General features: G+C 41.5%; 1 protein-coding gene across 1 annotated transcript in view; it reads right to left on the bottom strand.

The window, feature by feature from the left end:
- Positions 1-1876: 1876 nt before the first annotated feature.
- The window catches only part of LOC145356759 (chitinase-3-like protein 1), a 51909-nt gene continuing 26720 nt past the window's right edge, over positions 1877-27065 (bottom strand). Inside the window, exons 5-11 of the mRNA XM_080209626.1 lie at positions 26176-26341; positions 24103-24227; positions 22492-22615; positions 22172-22354; positions 15337-15453; positions 6608-6743; positions 1877-1962 (exon numbers count right to left, since the gene is read on the bottom strand). Coding sequence (XP_080065752.1) covers positions 1877-1962; positions 6608-6743; positions 15337-15453; positions 22172-22354; positions 22492-22615; positions 24103-24227; positions 26176-26341 — 937 coding nt within the window. The remainder of the gene's footprint in view (positions 1963-6607; positions 6744-15336; positions 15454-22171; positions 22355-22491; positions 22616-24102; positions 24228-26175; positions 26342-27065) is intronic.

The raw sequence follows: 27065 nt of genomic DNA, 5'->3' as shown, positions 1-27065 counted from the left end.
ATGAGCAGTCCATACGAGCCAGTCAGCAGGCATACACCTCCACCTCTACCGAGACATCAGGGGGTGCAGGTACGGCACACCAATTCTCAGCAGTCAGCATCAGCACAGATGCGTGCACGCCTGTCCGGTACTGTGTTGGGAGAGTTAGAATCAGACAATTTCTAAGTGCAGAAGGAGCCCATTTGGCCCATCAAGTCTACTCTGATCACAATCCCACCCAGGCCCTACCCCATGTGTTTACCCTAGCTAGTCCCCCTGACACTAAGGTGAACAATCTTGATGAACTGCCTCAGTTCATCTGGTGCAGGGCCAATCACAATGACAGCTTCTCTGATCTCTCCCAGCATGCTCTCTTCCTTCGAACTGGCAGTTTGGGATCATGCTGCCCAACACATCTTTTACTGATCTCTCCCGGCATGTTGTTGTTGTTGGAGCTGTTCTTATCCAGAGAAGTGGACAGTATTCCATCACGTATATGACTTGTCCTTGTAGGTGATGAACAGGCCTTGGGGATTCAGGTGAACCACTCGCCACAGGATTCCCAGCTTCTGATCTGCTACTATTCTGAAGCACAATTTTTTAGTGCTATTGCTAGAATATCAAGACCCATAGCATCTAGTCCCGAATTGAATTGGTTGAAAGCTGGGATCTGTGATGTTGGGGACATTTGGAGGAGGCCGAGATGATCAAAGACAAAAAGTCTAAAAATACTTTGTGACAGTGAATCATGGGCCAACCACAGTGCTGTTGGAAAGGAAATTTCAGGACTTCGATTCAGCAACAGCAAAGGAACTGTGAAATAGTTCAAAGTTAAGAATGTTTTAATTCAATTGGAGTGTTTTGATAGGTCTCCAGAGCAGTTCAAAAGTTAGTGAACAGCAGATCAGATTCAGAAGAGTCAGTACAGGGAAGTGAAGCCCTGGTTACTGAATAGGGCTGCAGAGAAGCCCTGATAAACAGGGCTCAGAGGAATCTCTGGGTGCCATATACAGTGGCCTTTTACACTGATGTGACATTTTCCTCCACCCAAATGACTATTTCTAAAAGTATTTAATTTTAAAAAATCATTAAGTAAACTCTTTCCAGTTTGCAGAAAGTTTTAATTTTATTTAATACAGAGCAGAATTTATAATTTGACATTACATGTAATATAGATCATGCATTGTAATATCAGGGCTCCAAACCTAAAAATTAGACAGTTAAAAATCCAAACTATTCAGGTTTTGAATGAAGCAAATATTGATATATTTTTATTTTAATAAATTGAGATAATAGATTAAACTTGAACACTAAATTTAACATTTTAATTATATTGCCTTATGAGGCACAGTAAGAAAATAATCCAAATATAACATTTGGTTATTATACCATAGCTGCGACTAATAACTTCATCGACTGACTGTTTCTGCTAATTTACTGATATTTACAGAAATATAAAACCTTACATTTGAGGATTTGTTAATGGACTAGAAAGAAAATATATACTAGTTTTAAATTAGTAATCAAGCTATAGTTTGGCTAAATCCAATTCAACAAAAAATCACTTTGGGGAAGTAGCTTCTAGTGACACATTGTATGAATTTGGTCTGAAAGAATCTTCTCGTTACCAGAGGCTCTCTTCCTGTTTCATTGGGTTTATTACTATTGGGTTTGTTACCACATTTTCACTCCTGAAGATATTCTGATTAACCGGGAAGGATCAGATTATTCCTAGAATAAACAACTAGATTTCTTACCATTCCAATGCCTTTTTTTAAAGTTACAATTGTTATAGTAACCATGCAGGCAATACTCATGAAATGCTGACCCCGAGTATAGAGGCAGAATCTAGTAGAATATTTTTCATCAATGTAGGCATATCTTCTTTGTTGCAGCATCAATTCCCATCAGCACCAGTATTTGTCATAATTACAGTCACTACTGCCATGAACACTTTCACTGCTGAGGGGCCTATCTGCAATCCTAGTAAAAAAAGACAAAACTTCAGAGATTTCGGGATTTAAGTATACAATATCAGTCATTCTTCTAGTAAATATTCCAGGTTATCTATGTCAAGGAAGAATTCTGGGGACCAGACATCAAGGATGCAAAAATTTAACACATTAATCCACAGGGATGAGAGGTTTTTAAAATTCATTTTTACGGGATGTGTGCATCACTGGCTACGGTCAGCATTTATTGCCCATCCCTAATTGTCTTTGAGGTGATGATGGTAAGCGGCCTTCTTGAACCACCGCAGTCCCTCTGGTGTTGATAAGTCCACAGTACATCTTGCTGATGGTACACACTGCTGCCACTGTTCATTAATTATGGAGGGAGTGAATGTTTGTGGAAGAGGTGTCAATTAGTGGATAGTGTCAAGCTTCTTGAATGTTGTCGGAGCTGGACTCATCCAGAGAAGTGGACAGTATTCCATCACACACCTGACTTGTGCCTCGTAGATTATGAACAGGCCTTGGGAATCCAGGAAGTGAACGATTCACTGCAGGATTCCCAGCCTCTGATCTGCTACTGTCTGAAGCTCAGTTCTTTAGTACTATTGTCAGAATGTCAAGGCCCATAGCATCTAGTACCTTCAGCCACTTCTTGATATCTTATGGAGTGAATCGAATTGGTTGAAAGCTGGGTTCTGTGATGTTGGGGACATTTTGGAGGAGGCTGAGATGGTCAAAGACAAAAAGGTCTAAAACTTTTTTGTAATGATGATCATGTGTACATTTTAGTGCAAAGTTACATTCACTGCAGCATGATGGGCCAAAAAATTACAGCATTTTTAATTATTTGTGGTGAAATGGAATTACTTCTAGGCCTCTTCAAATGGGCAGAGTTGTATAAGTTCTGTGAGAGGTATATAGTTGGGCTTATTATTGGTCTCAAAATCTAACAGCCACCTAACCTGGCTGGGATGCTGACTTTACAATAATTTCATTATAAAGAAACAGAACATGTTCAAGGTTTTGTTTTGGCTTCAGTTTCCCTATCTCCCCCATGTTCATTACTCCACCTCTCCAATCACAGGTGTCCTCCCTCCCATTCTTACAGTTTCTCCCATCATAGATCCTGGGTGGGATTTTATGGCCTCACTCATCCCGAAATCATAAGATCCCGCCCAAAGCCAACAGACCTTCCCATGCTCTGATCCCTCAGGTGGGTGGCGGGTAGCAAAATTCCTGGAGGATCTCTGGAGGATTAACCAGAGCAGAAGAATAGCAACCTATTATTGGAGGAATTGGAGTAGCAGCATGGGTAGAGACAGAATCTGTGATTGGAGATGCAGCTACTCAAAGGGGGTTGCTGTTCCTTCCATTACAGCTCTGCAATCAGTTTGGGCAACATGGATGGTTGCTGCAGGCTTGGAGGGCTGAAGGGCCTGTTCCTGTGCTGTAATTTCCTTTGTTCTTTCTTCAGTTCTTGCTTTCACTGACTGACAGCAGAGTTGCAATTTTTTTTTAAAAGGCCCATATATTGGACTAGTCCTGAAGGCTGGAGAACATTTCCCTAAAATTATGCAATACCAAGATGGCAATGTTGGAAATTTGCCAAACAGAATTTTCTCATCCCTGAATTGCAATTGTTCTGTTCCAGATGTATTTATTTCTATTTGAAGATGGTTACACATGCACGAAACAGTGCAGAGGCTATTGTAAGAGCTTATAAATTGAGAAAATACTATTAGCTGATCCAAGAATTAATTACTTTCCTTCATTTACACTATTCTAGTTAACTAAAGTTGTCAGTTAATAGAAATTCTTATAAGCAATTAAGGACTCCCTGGGAGTAACTGAAAAACAAGTTCAAGAATATAATTGCTTTTCAGTACAGAAATTTCTACTGGCAAATTTTGCCCTAGTTAACAACATCTGTTATGAAGCTAGATGTTGCATGCAGTAGCCTGGAGGAAACACTGATGTTTTTTAAATTGGAGAGTACCCAAAAGTGGATTACCCAGGCTACTTAGTACTTGTACAGGCAGTATGCAATGACCTGATTATTATGAATTGTTTCTGTAGTCCGATTATTCATTGGGCAGCGTATTTTTTGGGGTAGGGTGGGTGTCATAATATCAGGAGGCTCGGATGCTTAAGCAAGACCCTCTTAAAGGGGGATAATTATGTAATGTTTCACTTCAGGTATGATTTAAATGACCTACTGAATACAGTTAACATGTACAGTACGAAAATTAGCAAGAACTTTTATCAATTGTAAATGAGAAACAGAACAACCACTATAATGTTTAAACCTTAACAAACATATCTAATATGTTCCAATCAAACTAATCCCATAGACAAAAGATCCTTTTCATAGGTTTAACAGAGCAAAGACTAATGCTCACGTGATACTGGACTTGAGATCTTTGGATTAAGTCTACAGTTCTATTGATAAACTCAGAACAGTTTGAAGTCAGAACAGCTTCCCAGACCAGGGAGACACTCTGGTCAAGCCACCAACAGCAGGTTTTCTACTCTAGGAAGGATTTCAGCTAAACAGCCGAATTTCCCAAAATCAGGGAGAGAGAGAAAAACTGCTTTTAGTCTGATGTCCAGACTTCTAAATTAAAATACTGCAGCCTGCCGAAAATAGAAAACAAAACCTTGAATTCCCTGGGAACAAAAAAAAGCCTGACCGGAACCCATGACCTTTCTCCTAACAATGCAGGACCATAAAATCAATCCTAGAGTAAACATAAATAACCCCCAAAATAATCCCCATTTAAGCTATTGAAGTAGCAATAAAAACCGTAAAGTCCCACCTGAGGTCAACGGACCTTCCCACTGTTTTCCTCTTGCCTGCTCTGTTTCCTGTGGTGGGCGGGGTGGTAAAATTCCGGCAGACATCTTCAGTCAAGCCAGTAACAAATGATGGATCCTGAACTTCCTAACTCACAGACCACAATCAGTAAGAATATGCAACAGTACCTCGTCCATGATTATCCTCAACACTGGTGCCCCACAAAGCTGTGTTCTCAACCTCCTACTATACTCCTTATACACCCATGACTACAAATTCCCCATCAATTTGATTTTCAAGTTTACCGATGACACTACTGTAGTGGGTCAGATCTCAAACAGTCTTGAGACAGAGTACAGGAATGATCTAGAGAATCTGGTGAACTGGTGTGGCAACAAAAATCTCTTCCTCAATGTCAACTGCAGGAGACTGTCATTGACTTCAGGAAGCTTAAAGGAAAACATGCCCCTGTCTACATCAACGGGAATGAAGTAGAAAGGGTTGAGAGCTTCAAGCTTTTAGATGTCCAGATCACTAACAACCTGTCCTGGTCCCCCCATGCTGACACTATAGTTAGGAAAGCCCAACTTTCTCAGAAAACTAAGGGAATTTAGTATGTCAGCAACAACTCTCACCAACTTTTACAGATGCACCATAGAAAGCATTCTTTCTGGTTGTATCACAGCTTGGTATGGCTCCTGCTCTGCCCAAGAATGCAAGCAACTACAAAAGGTCATGAATGTAGCCCAATCCATTACGCAAACCGGCCTTCTACCCATTGACTCTATCCACACTTCCCATTGACTCGGCAAAGCAGCCAGCATAATTAAGGATGCCACACACTGGACATTCTCTCTTCCACCTTCTTCCTTTGGGAAAAAGATACAAAATTCTGAGGTCATGTACCAACCGACTCAAGAACAGCTTCTTCCCTGTTGCTGTCAGACTTTTGAATGGGCTTACCTTACATTAAGTTGATCTTTCTCTACACCCTAACTATGACTGTAACACTACATTCTGCATTCTCTCATTTCCTTCACTATGAATAGTATGATTTGTCTGTACAGTGCACAAAAGGAACAATACTTTTCACTGCATGTTAATACATGTGACAATAATAAATCAATTCAAAAATGTCAGCTTAGGCTGTGAGCTAAGAAAACACTTAAGTTGTGAGAGCTGCAGAGATCACAATTTAAAAAAAAACTTTTGTTAAAGGTACACTAATGTCGCAATGCCCACTTGGAACCTTAGATGTAGATCCTGCCATAGATCACAGGTTTATTCAATGGGACACATCTCAGGCCCCTCCTGAGCTCATAGGCTGGAAAATTCTAGGTCCCTTGTGGATCAGGAGAGTTAATAGTCCTTTCACCCAACAAAGAAATACAAAAACTGCCCCCAAAATCCCTACCAAGTTCATGGTCCATTTTCAGGCCTAAACTCTTAAGTCCTAAGGATCTTTTGTCTATTGCTGTTCAGTGGTTTAAACCTATGGCCAAGATGACTGAGGTATTCACTGGGGGCTAGTGTTGTGAGACCAACTTCCTACACCACTTTCCTTGTAAAGGATAAATAAAGGCTCTATCTCATATAAAGTCTTATGGAATCTCAATGATAAAATTACAATACACATACCAGAATGATGTGGGAGCACCACAAAGGGTTGTAGATTTTTGGCTCGAGTTTTTGCCAGTTTATTTACACTGTATGATGATAATCTCATTATTTGTTTGCCTGTATAAGTACTAACTCAGATGACACAATGTTTCAAAGTAACAGGGAATATTATTACTATCTTGTTGTAGTCACATCAATATATACAGAACCCATTGGTAAAATTACTGAAATGTAGTTGTAGTAATGATAAATATTTTACCTGAACCTTTTAAAAGCTGTTTGTTCAACTGTTTTATTATAGGATATGGTGTCTGTTTGCAATGATTGGAGAAATCATCAAAGTCAAGTGTCCATACTAAAGCTCCTCTGAATCTGTTCTCCTCTATCCATTTAATCTATAAAAGTAAATGAGTATTAAATGCATCATGACCAAATTGCTACTGCAGAATAAGCTTACCTGTCTTGTTAAATCTGCTTTATGATTTCAATGGGTGTTTTTAGCATGCATTATAGGGGAGTGGTGGCATAGTTAGCATCTGAATTAGATATGAGGTTCTCCAGATATTTAGTTTCCACCATCCAACCCCTCAACTGATGTCGAACACCACCTGGAAGGAGCACTGAGGGTGGTAAGGGTACAGAATGTATTCAGGCAGTGGATTCCAATGTCTATCACCATGAGTGACTTAGTAGTACCACTACTGATGAGTCCTAATGGACATGACTGATACACGGGGTCTGCAGAAGATGGTGAGGGAACCAGCAAGAGGGAAAAGCTATCTAACCTTGTCATCATCAATCTACTATTGCAAATGCATCCGTTTATAACAGTATTGGTAGGAGTGACTGTTGTAAGGTATTGGGCATAGTTCAATAGGTCTTATTAAGTTATTCATGGTCTTAATTAGTTCAACTATAAGTATTCATTAACTATTAGAAACTATATGCGTAAGTACAGTAAATGTTCAAGCTTGGAGCTGGCTCCATGCTTGCTTTTACACACAGCTCTGTGCAGCATGACATTGACCCCTAGATATGGGGCATGTGATTGGATCATATCACTGTTTGGGCAGTAGTGCTCAGGACCACATTAATGCTTTAGATGCCAGGCCCTTATGCGACACTTAACAGTCTTTGTGGAAATGAAGTCCTGCCTTCATACTGACGATACCCTTCATTGTCTTGTTGACTGGTGAAGGGTACGTACCCTTTGCGCAAAATAGCCAAGAAGAATGAAAAAAGCTGGGGTGGGTTCACAAGTATCCTGCTGTTGAGCCTGTAAAGGTTATACTAATCCCCAAGCCAAACCTGGATCCAATGCACAACCATGCAGCCCCCAGACAGTTGACCCAGAGTTCATCAGCATCCACCCCCCTCCCTGCCACTGAGCCTGTCATATCTGAAGTGGATTGCCAGGGAGAAGATAAGGAATATGGAGATTCCTTGGTTCTTGGAGGGGGAAGATTTTACAACCTGTACCTTCAAGTCTATTTCTTCCTGTGATCAGAAGCATGTGGCATTTCCTCCCTGAAAACCATCTTTCTACCCTGAAGAGGAGTCTCAGAGTAGAGACATACTGCCATGGTCATCCAAGCTAGGATCTCTGGTAGTTGCATGGCTGTGACGCCTGAAAGCGCATTCTCTCCTGTGTCCTGTTTTCTCCTTACCCTTTCTGGTCCCCTTTCCCCCTCTGCTACTTTAGCTTCAATGTTACAACAGAAATTGTTTCTTGAGATGCCTGACGACCAGGCGCTGGGGTAGGGTGAGATCCTGAACTGCACCCTCCTTGTGACCTGATATTTTTGGAGGACCAAAGAGTACCCATCCCCAATAATCTTGGGGGTAGGATTTTAACAGAGATTGAGCCGACTGGCTCTGAGCCACCCCCACACTCCACGTGGAGGGTCAGAAGGCTATTTCCTGGAGTTGGCAGGGCCTGATTTATGAGGTGCTGCTCCTGCTTACAAACCTGAAGACTCTTTGTATCTCTTTACAGGCATTGCCCATCTTTTACTAAGATCTTATCAAAGTCTACAGCACAGTTGCCTTGCATTGCAGCTGTCCCCCATCAGGAAAAATGGCTGTCACCAAGGAGCTGCTGCTCAGGAAGCCACACTTTCACTGCTATAACTTCAAATGGCTGGCAGAGAGGAGGCTGGGGCAGTGGGGTGGGGTGGGGGAAACGGGACATCAGAATCAGGACTTGCTAGGTGGTGGTGATGTGGTTTGAATGACCCTTTTAAAACTGGCATGTTGGGTGTTCAGTTCATGTCCAGTGCCAGCCAATGGTGCTCAGCCCTGTTGGCACAGTTTCAAGGATGCTCAAATGTGCAATGGTGTTCCCTCTGAGCATACTCCTTGTTACAGCTTAGGTCAGAAACTCCAAATTGATGCATGGAGCCCACTTGAACCATAAGTTTTGCATCTTGAATTTGGCCAGGTAAGCATGATTTGTTTCACTTCAGGTACGATTCAAATGACCCACTAGGGACCTTTTGTCAAACAAAATTTATTGAAAAATATAGCTAAAATGTAAAGTAAGAAAATTAAGAAGAACTTTTATCATTTACAAACAAGAAACCAAAATGATCACTATAATGTATAGTAATTAATAAATATATCAAATGTGTTCCAATCAAAACCAATAACTTTTCCACGGGCAAAACCCTTTAAACAAGTTCAACGCAGCAAAGACTAATGCCGACATGATACTGGAAATTGAGTCCTTTGTTGACATCTGCAGTTCTCTGGATTCATTCGTAACAGTTTGAAGTTAAAATAGCTTCTCAGAAACCCTGGAGGAGACTCTGGTCAAGCTACCAACTGCAGAATCTTTACTGCAGGAAGTCAAGGCCTTGCTTTCAGATAACCAGCAGAATTTACAAAATAAACAGGGAGACAAAACACTTCTTTTCAGCTGGCTGCCCCTTCTTAAAATTAAACTGTAGTTTAGAACTGAAAATGAAGAAACTTCTCACCTGACCTGCCAACCAGCTTTTTCTTCCTCCTAACAATCAAAATTCCCGAAGTAAAAATAAACAACTTCCATCCAAGCCACTTAAGGAGCAATAAAAGGACATTGCCAATCAAGACCATACCATAATAACATCAGCTAAGGCTATGAGCTGTGAAAACACTGAAGTTGGAAGAGCTGCAGAACTCATGATTTTTTTTTAGAGCGAACCCTTGGAGTATGTTCTCCATAACCTTCTGAAAATGGCGCATGTGGACAAGATTCTAAAGAGCAAATGAATGTACTCATTTAGGCCTTTGTATTAATTGCCATATATGTCTGGGAAGGCTCATTTAATTCAAGTTGGAGATACATGGTTCATATCTAACTTAGAAAGTACCTGTCTACCAGTTAATCTGGGGTGGACTTTCAATCCAGGGCATGGGATATCTGTCAAGTTTAGAAACCCTATTAACAGGAAGTTTATAGCCTCCACAAAGCCAGAATTACTTATCTGGCTTGAGAACAGGAACAACAGGTGTGGCCCACTCTGTGAATTGTACGGATTCTATTATGCTCACCTTATTCAGGCATTCCATTTCTGACTCTAGTTTTTCAATAGGGAATATGGAACTGGTCTTGCTCCAAAATACTTAGACATAACATTGGGATCGACATAAATCTTAGTTTTGACTTCCCTTATTTTTCCAAGACCTTCGTGGAAAACTTTGTACAATCCATCCATGCTGGCTTGGAGATCTCCAGCCAATTCAGTCTGATGCGCTGGAGCCAATCTCTCTCCTTGTGAGACTTGGTCCTTGTCCCCTTACAATGATGCATGGAAGTCAAGCTGCTTTTGATTTATTACTGTCACATGTATTGGGATACAGTGAAAAGTATTGTTTCTTGCTCGCTATACAACAAAACATACAAATCATAGAGTAAATGGGGAGAAGGAAAGGATAGGGTGCAGAATATTGTATCACATTTACAGAGAGGTGAAGAGAAAGATCAGCTTAATATTGGATAGGTCCATTCAAGACTAATGGCAGCAGGGAAGAAGCTTTCTTGAATCAGTTGGTATACAATCTCAGACTTTGGTATCATTTTCTCAATGGAAGAAGGTGGAAGAGAGTATGTCTGGATTGCATGGGGTCCCTGATTATGCTGCCTGCTTTTCTGGGGCAGCGTTGATGGATTCATTTGCTGGGAGGCAGGTTTACGTGATGGACTGGGCTATATTCACAATCCTTTGTGGTTTCTTGCGACTTGGTCAGAGCAGGAACCATACCAAGCTGCGATACATCCAGAAAGGATGTTTTCTACGGTGTATCTGTAAAAATTGGTATCAGAGCGGGCATGCTGAATTTTCTTAGCCTTCTGAGTAAGTAGTGGCATTGGTTGCCTTTCTTAATTATAGCATTGGCTTGGAGGGACCAGGGCACGTTGGTGATCTGAATTTGAAGTTCGCAACTATTTTCACTTCATCACCGTTGATGTAGACAGGGGCATGTTCTCCAATGTGTTTCCTGAAGTTGATGACTATTGCCTTCATTTTATTCACATTGAGGGAGAGTTTATTGTCATCACACCATTTCACCAGATCCTCTCACTTTCCTGTACTCGACCTCTGTTATTGTTTGAGATCTGATCCACTGTAATGGTGTCATCAGCAAACTTAAAAATGGAGTTGGAACGGAATTTGGCCACACAGTCGTAAGTGTTTAAAGGTAGTAAGGGGCTGAGGACACAACCTTGCGTGACACCGCTGTTAAGGATAAGCGGGAAAGAGATGTCATTACCTATCCTTACTGATTGTGGTGTGTGGGTTGGGAAATCTAAGGTCCAGTTGCAGAGGGAGGAGCTGAGCCCCAGATCACGGCGTTTGGAAATGGATATTGTTGGGATAATGGTATTGAAGACTGAGCAATAGCCAACAAACAGGAAACTGACATTAGTGTCCTTGATATCCAGGTGTTCCAGGGTTCAGTGTAAGGCCAGGGAGATGGCATCTGCTATGGACCTGTTGCTGCAACAGGTGACCTAAAGTGAATCCAGGGAATTTGTGTGACTGGAGTTGATATGTGGTATGACTAACCTTTGAGATTTGTGTGACAGTGATGAGAATGGTCCTCTGATACGACAGGCAACGTGTTGGTGATATCTTGGTAGGATACCCCTGAACTTGGCCTGGTTGAAGTCATTGGCCATGATGAACAAGGCCTCCAAATATTTTGTCTCAAGGCTATCCAGTGCAGTCTTCACATGTGCATGGGGTGGTATGTAAGTTGGTGTCAGGGTAACAAGGTGAACTCCCACTGTAGGAAGTAGGGACAGTATTTCATGGTCAGGTTCTCTATATCTGGGCAACAGAAACTCATAAGTACAGCGCGGTCCCATTATAATGTGATGGTTGGGATCCATAAAATGCTATTGTGAACCAAGTGGGGTCATGCTAAATCGGGGTTCAAGAAAATCAGCGTTCAGATCGAATCAATGTTGACCTAACATCCTAAAACACCCCTATTATCGACCTATTTGACCCGTTTTTTGCACATGTACCATCTGGCAAGTAAATTCCCTTTTAATTAAAGAATTCCGTGAATAAATCATTGTTATTACAGTAGAGATTAAAACAAATTAATTTTTAGTAAAGCTTTTTAATAAACCAAACAAGTTTATTTCTTAAAAAAGTGTTTGAGTGTTCCTTGCTTGAACGTAGCATTTTGCTGGCTGCGAGCAAAGTCTAGAATGCTTCTGAGTTGGAGGATTTTTGTGTGGTCCACCTCTTGGGTCTCCAGCCAACAGAGGCTAGCCTCGAGGTGTTCAATGGCTTCACACTTTTGGGGGTGGAGGCTCTTCATTATTATCTTCTTGTGGCTCGAGAACCGGTACACTTGCCTCCGCTGGTGCTATAGTTATGTTACGGATGATCTTGGCGTCTGTCAGATGCTCATATGGTGGGCATTCGTTGTCGGCAGCATGCCACTGGTGTAGCTCTTCTTTGCTGCATTCAAACAGCTTCTCTGCCTCATGCACATCTTCCACTGTGAACCCGTAAAAATCTGGCTTGTCACCATCGTCCATGGTGAATTGGAGTGATGAAAAGGCTGGCCCCAGACCCTTTTCCCAGCAATTCTCTACACATGACGAGCTGACTGCTGCCCAGGCTGTCCCACCTAAGTGGCAAACTTCCTTCATGTTCAGGCTTTTCAGATAAGCTTCAAGAATAGTTGACTCATCTACAATTCTACAAATTAATTCCTGCCTGTAATTCTGCTTGAACAAGATGATCCCTTGATCTAGGGGCTGGACCTTGGATGTAGTGTTCTTGGAGAGGTAAGAAACTCGGATCTTTCCATCACGGTTTACTAGGTTGGCAAAAAAAAGGACCAGGAAAGAACAAAAAAAGGGTCCAATGATTCATCGCGTTATATCCGAATTCAGACTAAATCAGGGCACGTTAAATTGGGGTTTCACTGTATTGCTGTTTGAGCACCAAGAGGTGTTCATTAGAAGGCAGACCCCACCTCTCTGGCCTTGCCTGAAGCCACTGTGTGGTCCATTTGATGGATTGAGAAATCCTCTGGTTGTAGATACAGTCTGGTGAAGCAGGAGTGAGCCACGTCTCCATGAGATAGAGCACACATCAGTCTCTCAGTGAAAAGTGAGTCTAGCCTGAAGTTCTTCCAGCTTGTTTACAAGAGATTCAACATTTGCCAGAAACTGGGTAGTGTGGGGGGTGGCTAGGGACCATGTTGTTTCAATCTCACATGCAGGCCTGTGTCTTTCCCATGCTTCCTGGATGAATGGTTACTTCTGTTTAGGCTGGGAGTCAGTGTGAGTAGTCTAAGGTAACAGGGATATAAATGTGTCCAGTAAGGTTTTTCATTTTGGTCAGTGTGTGACTGAAGGATTCGTTGTCATGATTGCAGTTCCTTCGTCAGCAATCAGGTCTGTGCGGCCTGGGTCAATATCGGACTGCTGTCTGACTTCGGAGGTCAAGGGATGTCCAGATCATGCTCCAATGTGGATGCATTGAAGGCTGGTAAGAGAATGGGGCCTCTGAAGTCGTGATCATAGATAAGCCAACAGATGGTATCATGTGTTCAGTAAATCACTAGGGTTGTCGTGGTGTCCTTTTATTTGTAAGGGTTCCCATGTAGGTGGACAGCTTGGTCTTTCTGTCTTCTAATTTCAGGAGCTGAATACCAGCCCAGATGCAATTATAATATCATAAAACTAAACAGGCCTTCAATCAAAGGCAATGGATATTGATCTGCACCAAAGTCAGGGTTCATGCTGATCTTAGTCTCCACACAGTCTCACTGAACCATTGGTTTTCATTACAGGGACGATGAGCCACTCACTCACAGCCACTGGTACCAATACCCCAAACCTACTTTAGGTCCAATTGCACATGGCACAGGACAGGCCTGCAAGCTCTTTGGGCATGTACCTGATTTCATTTGTAAACTCAATTCTTTTCATCTCTCCCAGGGTTCCATTAAACACCTTCTTACATTTTTCCAAGATGTCATCAGTCTTGAACAAGCCTCAGTTGATTCACCTCTTTCCAGTTTAATTTCAATTGTTTTAGCCAAGATCATCTGAATAATGTGGGCTAATTATCCTTCACCACATACAAAGGCAGCTGCACACACTGGTTCCTTAGCTGCATCAGGTGAAGACCGATGCAAAAAATGTACCTAACATGTTATTCAATAGAGATCCCGCATTTACCTTAGCTGCCTGCTTCCTGTTTATATATCCATCGAAAGTCTTACTGCTTATTTTTATGCTGCATGTAAGTTTTCTGTCAAAATTCATTTCCTACCTTTCCTTTTTAGCCTTTTGCTGCTGGATCCTATAAACTTTTCAGCCCTCTGATCTACCCTTGCCTGTTTTTCAATTTAACATTATCCTTGAAATCCCTTGTTAATCATGGATTTTGCCTCTTTCTGATTGAATCGCTCTGATTGGGATGAACTCCTGCAGTGCTATCTCTTGGACCCCTCTACCTGTCTCATTCACAATCATACTGTCCTGTTCACTGGCCAAATTCAATGTAGTTAATATAAGAGCTATGACTGCCTCTTAAAACACAGCATCTAGGTACCTCTCCCCCTCCTTGATGTGTTGCAGCATCCAAAGCGCAGGCTACAGTTCATCAACTCTGAACTGCAGTTCCTTGAGCAACCAACATTTACAACAGACATATTCACTTGGAACCACAATGGGATTCACCAACTCCCACATCATGTAGATACAACACATTGCCTGGCCCTCCATCCCTATTTTGTTTTATTAGTTTTTAATTTGATTTTTAAAAAAAGTTTTCAACTGGTTTTTAGCTTTAAAATCTGTAAAATATTTGCGCTTTTATCCTTGTGTCTCTACCACTCTCCTTGAGCTCTTTTATTCTGTGTAACCACCACTCTCCTCGTGCTTTTTCATTCTGTGCAACTGCCGTTCCTCTCATGCTCTTTTATCCTGTGTAAGTAAGCACCACTCTCCCTGCGCTATTTTATCCTATGTAACTGCCACTCACTTTGCACTTTTATCCTGTGTAACCGCCGCTCTCCTCGTGCTCTTTTATAATGGGAGAAAAAACTAATTTTACTCCTTGTTGCCAATCTCGCTCAGGCCAGTCTTCTGTCACCATCACCCTTTATTTATAAAGTGCACAAAAGTACTGCTTGGTGGCTACAGTGAAGCTCTGGAGTCCTTCGACTACTGGACTGAATGGAACAAGGCCCACAGGGAGATCTATTGACAATCGCCCATGGCCATAATAATAAAGGTCAAAAAGTGAACTTCAGACCTTCTGAACTGTAACACCTATGGCAATACCAAACAGTGTCTCACTAGGCATATGAGTTAGCATACTGTAGCTGGTACTGTTTCAGATATTACTGAAAACATTAAAGTTTTATGTTGCAAAATAAATTAAGATAATAGCGATATTTTCTCTAATAAACTATCAGAAGAATTAGAAGATAAATCTTGAAATTGCATTATTAGATATACTGTACTTTGATATCGATACTTCGTTTATCTTCATATCCAAGCCACATATCACCCTTGACAGCGTATGGAACATTCTGTTCATCGATCCAGTGCTTTTTCGCACCTTTCAAAAAGTCACAGATCTGTTAATGAGAATGGTTGGGCATTATTAGTATTTATTAACAGATCTCTGAAGGTGGTCATCACATTTACAGGCTACTGTTATATCCGATGTTTTATCACATGGAATATGTTATTAAGGCCACTAATTTAGTATTCAAAGAGGTTAAGTTATCTCTTCATTATAATATATGATCTCTGGTAGCATTGGATGGGGGGGTTCAGGGGGTGCGAGTGAAAACTTCATGTGAAGTAAGATTAGAAGGTGGGGTATGATGAGCACAGCGCACAAATCTAATTCAGTTCTCATTTGTAAATCACTGGGTGGTAATTGGTCTGAATCAGGCTGTCTGTTAGTGGCTCCCTAGGCATAGCGAGGTGTGACATTTCAGACTGAGGTGAGATTTATTTTGTTCTAGAGAAAACATCCAGTTTAAAAATAAAAAAAAGCAATAAGGATAACGTTTTTAAATATATAGTGTTGGGTTTTTTTCTGTGTTGGTGGAACCCAACAGATATTTTGCTGCAATTGCATAGAACCTGACTGAGAATGCACCCTGGAGCCTTGTGTACAATTTTGGTGTCCTTCCCTAGGAAAGGATGTATTTGCCTTAGAGGGTGTGCAACAAAGACTCATCAAACTAGTCCCTGGGACAGAAGGGTTTTCTCATGAGGAGTGATGGAGGAAACAGTGCTGTATTCTGTAGAGTTTCGATGTTCAAGAGTGGCTCTCTCCCAGCATCACTAGCTGAAATGACTGAATTCTGAAGGGACATATTTGCTGTGCTGAGCCTGTGACAAGGGGTGAGAATACCTAGACCTGAAGGTTTACATTTGATGCCAACATTGATGAGCATAAGGTTTTTTTTAACCCCAGGTATGATCCAAGTGACCTACTAGGAAGCTTCAAACTAACAAAGTATATTTAAAAACACTAATAGAATGCAACAAAAATAACCATAACTACCAATTACAAGACTTAAACATGACACAGTACAATTCTTAATAGCTAGCTTTCTCTGTTGTTCCAATTTAAAGCAATACATCATGGACATACATCTTTCTACAGAATTAGTTAGCACTAAAACAAGTATACTCAACCAATACTCGGGGTGGGATTCTCCCCCAAAAAATTCTAAGTGCTGAATTTGCTTAAAAACTGCAGTAAATCCCACTGGTTTTATTAGCGGGATTTTTAAAATGAACCTCTCAGACACTGTGCACTGCAGAGTACACTGTGAATCCCATGAAGAATCGGGGGCAGAGCCCGAGAGGCCAGCAGCGTAGTGCTGAGTGGGCCACAGCGAATGCACCGATCTGTCAATGTGGAGATTGGTGCACATGCAGCAGCCCACACTACTGGTCTCCCAATCGCTGGCCAACTCGATCACTGTCCAGCACTGCGACCCCTCTGACTCCTCCTCATCAATGGCCTACTGACACCCCTACCACCCAATCACTTGCCCTCTGGACATGTCCCCAGCCCCAATCTCCCCAGCAGCCCTTATCTCTTGACCTACCACACCCCCCACCCCTGCCCACTCCACCAGCCCTGATCACTGGCTCCCTCTTTCACTGTTGAGTCCCCCACCAATTGCCCCAAAGGTTCCACCCCTATAGATCCTGCCCCCATTAGACCCCATTCCCTTGACACTGCTCATGCCCAGGGGGCAAAGCCAAAATGCCTCCTGGGCATTGCCAATTTGCCCCTTGGGCAGTGCCAGGGACCAAGGTGGCATCAAACTAGCAATACCAAGCGAGCACCCTCCCTTACACTCAACCTCCTGGAGAGGCGAGCGGGCCTGGGGACTTCAGTCCCCGTGCCCGCTATTCAAATGCTAATTCTATTTTACATAATTTATACAGCTCTGTGCCAATTTTTGGCGCAAAACTGAGGGTGATGGCAATCTGGTAGCTGGAGTCTTGCGGTGCCCAGTGGCGAGCCTGTTAAATGGCCTCTGCTTGAGTCTTCTGGCCCATTGCACTGGGGGAATCATCCCCTAGATTTCCAGCTTATTAACACCTATGGACAGAAAATCAAACGGCAGTTTTCATAGAATATATCCTCGAGACAGCAAAATGGAGAAGTAAACCCAATCTCAAGCAGTTTCCAGCCCTCAGATTTTAGAGACAGGAAGTTATAACTCTCTTTCCAGCTTCCAAAACAGCAACACATATGTCAAAGTCTCCAACTCCAGAGAGGGTAAAAAGAAAAACTGCTCTCTCTTAACTCCAAACAGCATCTGAAACAGCAACTAAGCTGGAATTCTCTGTGAAAATCCAGTTGCTCCCAGTCATATGACATGACCTGTCAATCATCCCAATCAAGCTCTACTCTGCAATTCCAGGGGAACACTAAAACAACAAAACATTTAATTAGTTCACATTAAAACAAACATTGTATCAATTAACTATTTTAGTAACAATAGAGGATACTGGTGGCAGACATAACAGCTCTGATAAAACTGATTTGATTTATTATCATCACATATATAATATACAGCATTGTTTCATGCATGCAAAACAGACAACCCACACTATTCAGAGAAGGAAAGGAGACTGCAGAATGTGGTGTTACAGTCATAGGTAGGGTGTAGAGAAAGATCAACTTATTGCAAAATAGGTCCATTCAAAAGTCTGATGGCAGCAGGGAAGAAACTGTTCTCAGGTCGGTTGGTACGTGGCCTCACAGTTTTGTATATTTCTCCCGACAGAGGAAGGGGAGAATATGTCCAGGGTGTAAGGTGTCCTTAGTTATGCTGGCTGTTTTTCCGAGGCAGCAGAAGAGTAGACAGAGTCAAATGGATGGGAGGCTGGTTTGTGTGATGGATTGGGCTATATTCATGACCTTTCTTGAAGTCTTGGGCAGAGCAGGAGCCATACCAAGCTGTGATACAACCAGAAAGAATGCTTTCAATGGTGCATCTGTAAACATTGGTGACAGTCATAGCTGACATGCCAAATTTCCTTAGTCCTCTGAGAAAGTAAAGACATTAGTGGGCTTTCTTAACTATAGTGTTGGCATTGGGGGACCAGAATAGGTTGCTAATGATCTGGATACATAAAAACCTGAAGCTCTCAACCATTTCTGTTTTGTCCTCATTGATGTAGATAGACACGGGTATGTTCTCCACTATGCTTCCTGAAGTTGATGACAACCTCCTTTGTTTTGTTGACACTGAGGGAGAGATTGTTGCCGTCACACCAGTTTACCAGATTCTCTAATTCCTGTACTCTGTCTCGTCGTTGCTTAAGATCCGACACACTACACTGGTGTCATCAGCAAACTTGAATATCGAGTTGGAAGGGAATTTGGCTACACGGTTGTAGGTGTACAAGGGGTATAATTGGGGGCTGAGGACACAGTCTTGTGGGGCACTGGTGTTGATGATGATCGTGGAGGAGGTGTTGTTGCCTATCCTTACTGATTGTGGTCTGTGGGTTAGTAAGTTTAGGATCTAGTCGCAGAGGGAGAAGCCAGGGCTTAGGCTACAGAGTTTGGAGATGAGTTTCATAGGAATAATGGTGTTGAAGGCTGAGTTGTAGTCAATAAATAGGAATCTGACATAGGTGTCTTTGTTATCTAGGTGTTCCAGGGTTCAGTGCAGGGCCGAGGAGATGGCACTTCCTGTGGACCTGTTGTGGTGATAGGCAAACTGTAGTGGATCCAGGCAATCCAGGAGGCTGGAACTGATTTGTGCCATGACTAACATTTTAAAGCATTTCATAATGATGGATGTCAAGAGCCACCGGATGATAATCATTAAGGCACGCTGCTTGGTTTTTCTTTGGTAGCAGGATGATGGTCGTCTTCTTGAAGCAGATAGGGACTTCAGATTGCTGTAAAGGGGTTGAAAATGTCTGCGAATACCCCTATTAGCTGAGCCGCGCAGGATCTGAGCGCGTGTCTGGGTACCCCATCTGGGCCAGTCACTTTCTGTGGGTTGACCTTCGAGAAGGCTGCTTTGAATACTGCAAGGTCTGCTTGAAACATCCTGCAGAGAAACATGATTAAAATGCATTTCTTAAAGGCACAGTATTGTCACAGGGTCTATGAGATAGTGATCCAGATCCTCAATATAAATGGCACCCAAAATGGCAGAGACATTGAGTCCCGAAAACAAAGCTGATTCCAGATACTGGATAAAGATCCCTTTTGAAGTTATTAAGAAAGAGGGTCACATGACCAAAGGCTTTGGCCTTTAGAACAGATTGAAATTACATTTTTTGGGCTTCACACCCAGTTTGCTATTTTGCCACCTAACTGGCAAGCCACAATGGCACTGGCTCTTTCCAGGCAGAACAACCAACATATTTAACCTGACTCTGCTAGAAGATTTTGTACCATTGCCTACAGAATCTACTCAATCTCTGCATGCCTCCTTCATCTTGCTACAACAACACTAGCTAAAAAAAATCTTACAATAGCAATCTCAAGCCAGCCAAACTCGAATTGCCTAGGTGAAATAATTCTCCACTGGATCCTGACCTTGGAGTCTGGAACTCACATCAACTGTTTTTTTGTGGTTCTTGAACTTTAAACCTCATTTTCTCTATCTGCCTTTTACTCTGTGAATGCAGAGTGGGGTGTTTTTTCAGGTTTTGAAAGTGTGAAGTAAACTGAGTTAATCCTAAATTAAGTTTGCAGCGAATCATTAGTAAAATTGGATCACACAAAAACTGAGAGGTTGGATGTATATGCCCCCACTTATTCTTTACAACAAGCTAATTCAGAATAACTTCTGTTCACAGACAGCTTGTAAAATGAAATCAATGTAGTTCTGAACTGATCTCCCCCCCTCCTGCCTGTAAAACATCTTTCCTCCTGCGCTCAATTCCCCTTGTGATGATTCCCCAACGTGCCATTTATGTTCCCAATTGCTTGCTGCACCAACATGCTAGCTTTTAGTGACTCATGAACCATAAGCTTTGGACATCAACACTTCTCAAACCCGCACCATCAGGCCATGGGGGAGTTGAGGGGGTGGTGCAACACTGCATGGGTCCCAGGCTGGCCAGTGATTGAGATGGCCTGTGATCGGGAGGTTGACAGTTCGAAGCCAATGTGCATGTGTAGAGGCCCACTGATTTCAGCGTCCTGTGTGGGAATAGGCCATGCCCCCTGAAATATAATGGTGGCCTCTGCATTGCACAGAACATAGATTCTAGTGTGAACTCCCACTGAAAAAAAAAGCATAAATTACTCCAGTTTTCCCGTGAATTTGACATTTAGAAGTTTTTTGAGAGAATTCATGCATAGAATCTGAAGTTAATGTGGAGAAATGACGTTCTGACCATTGATTATATATCACTATGCCATCATCTGTGCTACCTTTGTCCTGCAGGCACACTCGGACATGCATTGGGATAGTGAGACAGGGATTTGGGACATTGGCTGAAAGGTATGATTCTGAGTATGACTGTGTCAGGTTACTGCTTTACTAGCCTTGGCTCTCCATTGTGGAATGCACCCAGGTGTTAGGATGTTGCAGGATTTACTGGGATGAATGGTCACCAATGCTTATACTAGCTTTTTATTGCGTATTTATTTAATTAACTCAATATAAATTTCCCACCTGTCTTGGTGGGATTTGAATTCATATTTTGGAATCATTAGTCAAGGCCTCTGCATCAGAGAAGGCTCTTTAGAAGTGGAGGTTGTCATAGTATGAGGCATACATATAGCATATCCTTTCAATTGTTCCAGGATATATCTGTTTCCAGTATATGCGTAACGGTGAATTTCTAGTTAGCATGCATGCAAAACGGTCTTGTGGCACAATGGATAGCATCCCTGCTTCCGGGCTAGGAATTCTGATTCTGAATCCTTATCAGGATTTGATGACCAAGGTTTATAATATGGCTGAACAGGTTGAATATCAACCTGCAAATCATTCCAACATGAGCTAATGATGGATGATAAGACTGGGAGAGATTCTTAGTCAGCCATATGATAAAAAGAATGTTGCAGCCTCTATCATTGTTATCGAAATCTCCAAATTGCAACATGCATGTAAAAGTTTACTTAGCCATAACAATTTGGAATGAACTGTAATACCACTACCACGCTTGTAAGACTAGATTTCATCATTTCTCAAATCCATGTGTACTAGACAGCCTGAGTATTTTGTTTTATCCTGGCTTTATCCTTTAAGAGACTTAAGCTTGGGCACAATGAAAGTGTATGTACAAACGGTATTGAAATTATATGGGAACTACCAATTTAGGATGGAGCCATGGTTGACAAATCCCATAGGAAATATTAACATAATGTAGCAATAGTTTACTTTGACATTATTATGATACTAATAGACTTCTTCATTTTCAGTCTAATATATGGAATTTAGATGACTTCATTGTGTCAGATCTGTACTTCTGCGAGAGGAGAGCTTTCAGCCTCAAATTGGCTCACCCACTTTTGAAGCAAAACAAGGACTTCAGGCATGACCAGCAAAGGGAATATTGTGCCATGGCAATGTGAACAGTTAGGTCACTCCTGCAATTTTTCCTTTAACACCAAGCCCTTTACAAGCTACTGTGTCACTGAACTTGCAAATTCCAGATCGTACACTCAGGACAACCCTTTACGATATCTTTGGCATATTAAAAATGAGATAAGGAGCTTTTCTCAGAAATTGGAGACCGGCATGCACATGTATAAAATGTAGAATATTGTAAATTAACACTTCGTTTTGACTTAAATTTCTTCAAATAAAAATAAAGCAACTCAAGTTTTACCACCTCATAATTAGCCAAGATGCCGTTTTCTTTAGAATAAGTGCCTGCTGGTCCAGGACCAGATGCTGGAGCGCCAACGCCTGATTCTGAAGAACTCAGTTTGAAGGTTCGTCCATATGTTGGAAATCCAACTAGCAGTTTACGTGATGGTGCACCATTATCTCTCCAGTATTTAACAACAAAATCCTGCAACAAGAGCAATTAGAATAACAGTGTTGTGTTCAAGAAAGATTAAACATCTTTTCAGAAAATGTTTCAGAATTTGAAAAGTTAGAAGTGGTTATATACCAGCATAATGTAAATGGGGGAACTTGTAAACGTACAATATTAAAATCCAAAAAAACACCCTGGTCTTTATTGCCACGATATAAAGGGCTGTTGTGTCCAGTGAAAGGGTCCCAGTGACCATGAAAATCATATGTCATCACACTGATGAAATCCAAATATCTAGAGAAATGAAAATGTAGTAAATTAAATCATAATCACAGTAATACTAAGAGATCAGATGATAAACAACAACAGCATACATTAATATAAAATACCATCCAATAGAATTAGGATATAAAGCATTTCTAATTATTTCCCTTAGCTATTGCATAACAAATTTATTGTACTCTTAGACAGCGTAACATGAACCTAGCTAAGGATGTAAATTAAAATGCAAAACATAAACTGGCACAATTAACACAATTTTAAATACAAAATCATACTAAACTGCAGAATTCAAACTAGCGCACTCATGCCTGCGACTGAATTGAATGTACCAACAATGTTAAGGTCCATCTAAGCATTATATAAACAAATGAATTGACATTCACCGGGAATTATACTTGTGTCAAGGACAAAGGAAAAATTGGGGCGGGGGGGACGGTGGGTGTCAATTTAAACTGCTGCTTTTTGCCAGTCTGTAACAGAAAGGGTTTTCAACACACACACACTCAACTGCACCTATCCTGGGTGCCTTATAAGTGTCATCAACTACCACTCTGGGGATATTCCTTATCACCAATCAGCTACCCTTTGAGGAGAGTTGGAGCAGCAAAGACCTGGGCAGTTGAGTGCCATAGTATGTAGACATCGTGACAGCTGATCAAGTAACTTGTAGAGACCAGCAGAATCTGGGTCCTGTGATCACAGATTATCTGAATGTTCATTAAGTAGAATCCCTTCCTGTTCATGAGCGCACCTGGTTAGCTAGCAGCTTGGTGCTTGCATGGGTGCAATTTATGGCACCCTGGATCCAAGGGAAGCCTGAAATCATGCAAAGCCGCTGGCTCACCTCAGCCTGACTGACTCGGTCTGTCCTGAAATGAATAAATGTTCTAATATGCCTGAACAGAGCAGCAGTCATCAGCCTGACACAACTGACTGTGAGACTTCAAAGATCACTCACTGAGATTAGGAATGATCCGGAGACATAGGAAGTTAGTGCCACAATGACATTCAGATCCACAGGCACTGCGTGTCTACTTACACAGCTGGAGGCATACGGAATATGCTCATCACAGCTTCCCTTGAAAGCTGTAACCTTTTGTGGCATTGGACCTCTATTCAGTCCAAGTAGTTTGAATGCTGCCTATACACACTGGCAAATGGATAGTGGCTTCTTCCACATGCACCTTGTCCTCCCAGCTGTCCCTCATGATCCAATGCCTGCACCTCTGCCAGAAGTGGATGCCTGCAACCACCAGGCCTCCTCCCTCTTTGTTTTTCAACTCTTGCTGTGTAATTTATTCGTTCTTTTTAAACTCAGTTCATCACTTAAGTTACTCAATAAAAAGAATCAAAACTGTGCTCATGCATGATTGAAATTCATTTTTTTTGGGTGCTTAAATAGAACAAAATTTTTTCAGCAGTTGAGGAGTGATTGAACTAATCCTCGCTAATTTGAAAGTTATAAAGCACAAACATGGTTAAAATGAAATTACACTTACTTAGAGATTTCAGCTATTTCATAACTAGCATCGATGTTCTTTTTACCAGCAGCCACAGCAGCTGTAAGCAGTAGTCTGTCTTTTCCTGTTTTCTTTGCTTCTTTTGTAAAGGCATTGTTCAATTCCTAGGAGAGAACAAAATATTGGGGTAAATCTGTGATCTCATAGTCTAAGCACAGAGTAGTAGCTACAGGGATAATGGATATGACCGTTACGACTGCACAACTTTACTTCGGCCAACCCAGTTCCCAATGGAAATTCAAGAGGCCTCATTTTAACCCAGTCTGTTTAGTCCTGGTGAAAATTGTTGAAAGGACCATACTGCATTTCAGCTCCTTAGATGATGAATGGAGTGTGTTGAAAAACCTTTTTGTTACGGACTGGTAGAAAACAGTAAATGACTGTTGACAGAAGTTGAAAAGCCATCTATGTAACACAAATCAAGACAAACTAATGTGAAGCTTGAGTTTAAATAAAATATCATAAAAGGGGAGGGAAAGTAAGGCCACTTCTTCCTTTTCAATGAGGCAACTGCCAGTTATAGTGGCATACTAATGTCAAAAGAATTCTGACTGTCCAAGGCTTAGTTAATATTTTGAAATCATAAACATGATGATGTAATCTGTTCCACAAAACAGATGAGAAAGTCCCACTATCTTCTGGTGGAAGACAGTGTAGATATATTTAATGTGGCCTGCTAATTAAACTGGTTCAGGTCTCTCAATCAACTATTTGAGAGGATTCTAAACCAGCACACTGAGATCATACACTTACCCCTCAAATTCTACGATTAAACCATTTTTTCTACTGTTTCATCTCTTTAAGTGCAAATAAATTTTATTGTTTTTTGGTCATTCATGGGACAAGGTGTCACATGCTGAGCCAGCATTTATTCCCCTTCCCTAAGTGCCCTTGACTTGAGAGTCTTCCTAGGGTTCAGGGGGTATTTAAGAGTCGAACACATTTGCTAAGTGTCTGGAGATTCTTGTATGCCAGAACAGGTAAGGCTGGCAGGTTTCCTTTGCTAAAGATTAGTGATCGTGATGGATTTTTATGACAGTCAATAGTGACTTCGGGGACGTCATTCCAGATTTTTAATGAATTCAGATTTCATTACCTGCTGTGGTGGGATTTGAACCCAGGGCATCACCTTGGGCCTCTGGATTACTAGTCCAGTGACAGTGGCAACACCATGCCAGTCCCCATTCTGTGGTGGCAAGCCCTTCAGATCTCCATTCACACTGTCAGGACCAGAAGATCCCGTTGGTGCAAAGTGTTGGAAAATTCTGACCACATCACTGGATAGATATCTGTATAGACTACAGATAGTCTTTGGGGACTATCTTACTGTTGTGCCCCACTAGCTGATGGGTGAGGTGAGCCAGGATGATCACGAAGAAACTGAGAAATTAGGATTGCACCCAATCCGGGTGGGGATGGATGGAGGCGGTGGGTTGCACAGTAACCGGACTTAGGCCACAAAGGCCTGCCAGCTATAGCAGTAGAGGCATTGACAAGTCTCTGATGCCCTCATCACAACAACCCACACGTGTGCAATTATGTCATCTGCTGCTATCAGCTGACTTTTAGGCAACTTAGGCCCCACCCACTCCCCCTATAGATGGAAATCAGATCAAGGGATGTTTTTATTGCACAGAGTGCATAAGATTCAACTAATGGTCTCGCTGAAAAGAACGTATCTGAAACTCTCCGGTTTTCCATTTTGAGCTTAGAGAATTTTTTTGGTAGGATCGCTCTGTCTTAGTCTTGTAAAGTAAAATACTAGTCATTTACCAAGATAATAATGCTATTAGTTTTTTTCCTCACTTCAGACAAAAAAAAGTTCAAATGGAAAAAGGCAAGCAATATTTTATTAATTTAAGGGTATATAGCACTTCATAACTAGTAGTTGTATAGGCTAGGATTCTCTGAACTTGCCTATGGCTGGGATTCTCCAGTCCCACTCAACACCAAGTTCTCCAGTCTTGCTTGCAGTGATAGCAGGGCATGAAGGGCTGGAGAATAATTATATATCATCTGGTATGTTTTAAAAGTGAAAATTGTTTTTCTTACCATTGTCAAGCGAGTAAAGAGTTGTTTGTTTTCTGGTGGGTTCCCGTGAGAACCTGGATATTCCCAATCCAGATCTAAACCATCAAAACGATATTTCCTCAGAAATGTAATCACAGAATTGATGAATGTTGCTCTATTCATCTCAGTAGATACCATGCTGTTGAAACTAGGGAAAAGGGCAGAGAGGTAGGAGGATATTAAAAATTTGGTGGTGTTATTTTGTTTATACTTAGTACAACGTAGACATAAGAATTGTATGCAGTGTGAATTATGTTATTTTAATGTTCATAAACTGGAGATAAATTGCATATGTTACAGGAAAAACACAAAAAATCAACTTTTTAATAGACACATGATTTAAATAAAAGGTATTATTTTATGAATCCAATTGTCGTAACTCAACATTTCTTAAGTGTATAGCTTGGAAATTATTGTTATACTTGATAATAAGATCAGTTCTGTGCATAAGTGGTACAGTACTATCATATACAGATGTGCAAATTCCAAATGTAGACCTGGAGTTTTGCTCCCAAGGCTGGTAAGGGGGGTGAGGAAATTTCCCAGCATGCCCCACCTACCTCGGGTAAACCTTCCCCAAATTGCAACATCTTTGCTCCAGGGGATGCAGGTACAGGCTAGAGTTGGCTCTTCACCCTGAATGCAGATCAAATGTGGCCACAGGAGCTGCTGAGTGCTGAAGCCAGTTATTTAATGGATCAAACTGCATTCTTTGGGACTTTGTCTGGGCCTTCACATAATGACAATTCTACAAATCATAACATGCCTTGCATTTAGTTCTACCATAAACTTCTATGACCCTCACAATGGATTAAAGCTTCTTCTATGATGAAAATGGGATTTCTTTAAATTCAGTACTAAGTTCTGATGAC

The sequence above is a fragment of the Carcharhinus amblyrhynchos genome, chromosome 22 (genome assembly GCF_965287045.1).
Source record: "Carcharhinus amblyrhynchos chromosome 22, sCarAmb.v2.hapA, whole genome shotgun sequence".
In the NCBI taxonomy this organism is placed as follows: Eukaryota; Metazoa; Chordata; class Chondrichthyes; order Carcharhiniformes; family Carcharhinidae; genus Carcharhinus; species Carcharhinus amblyrhynchos.
Note: the sequence above shows the minus strand (reverse complement) of the source record. Positions and strands in the feature narration are given on the sequence as shown.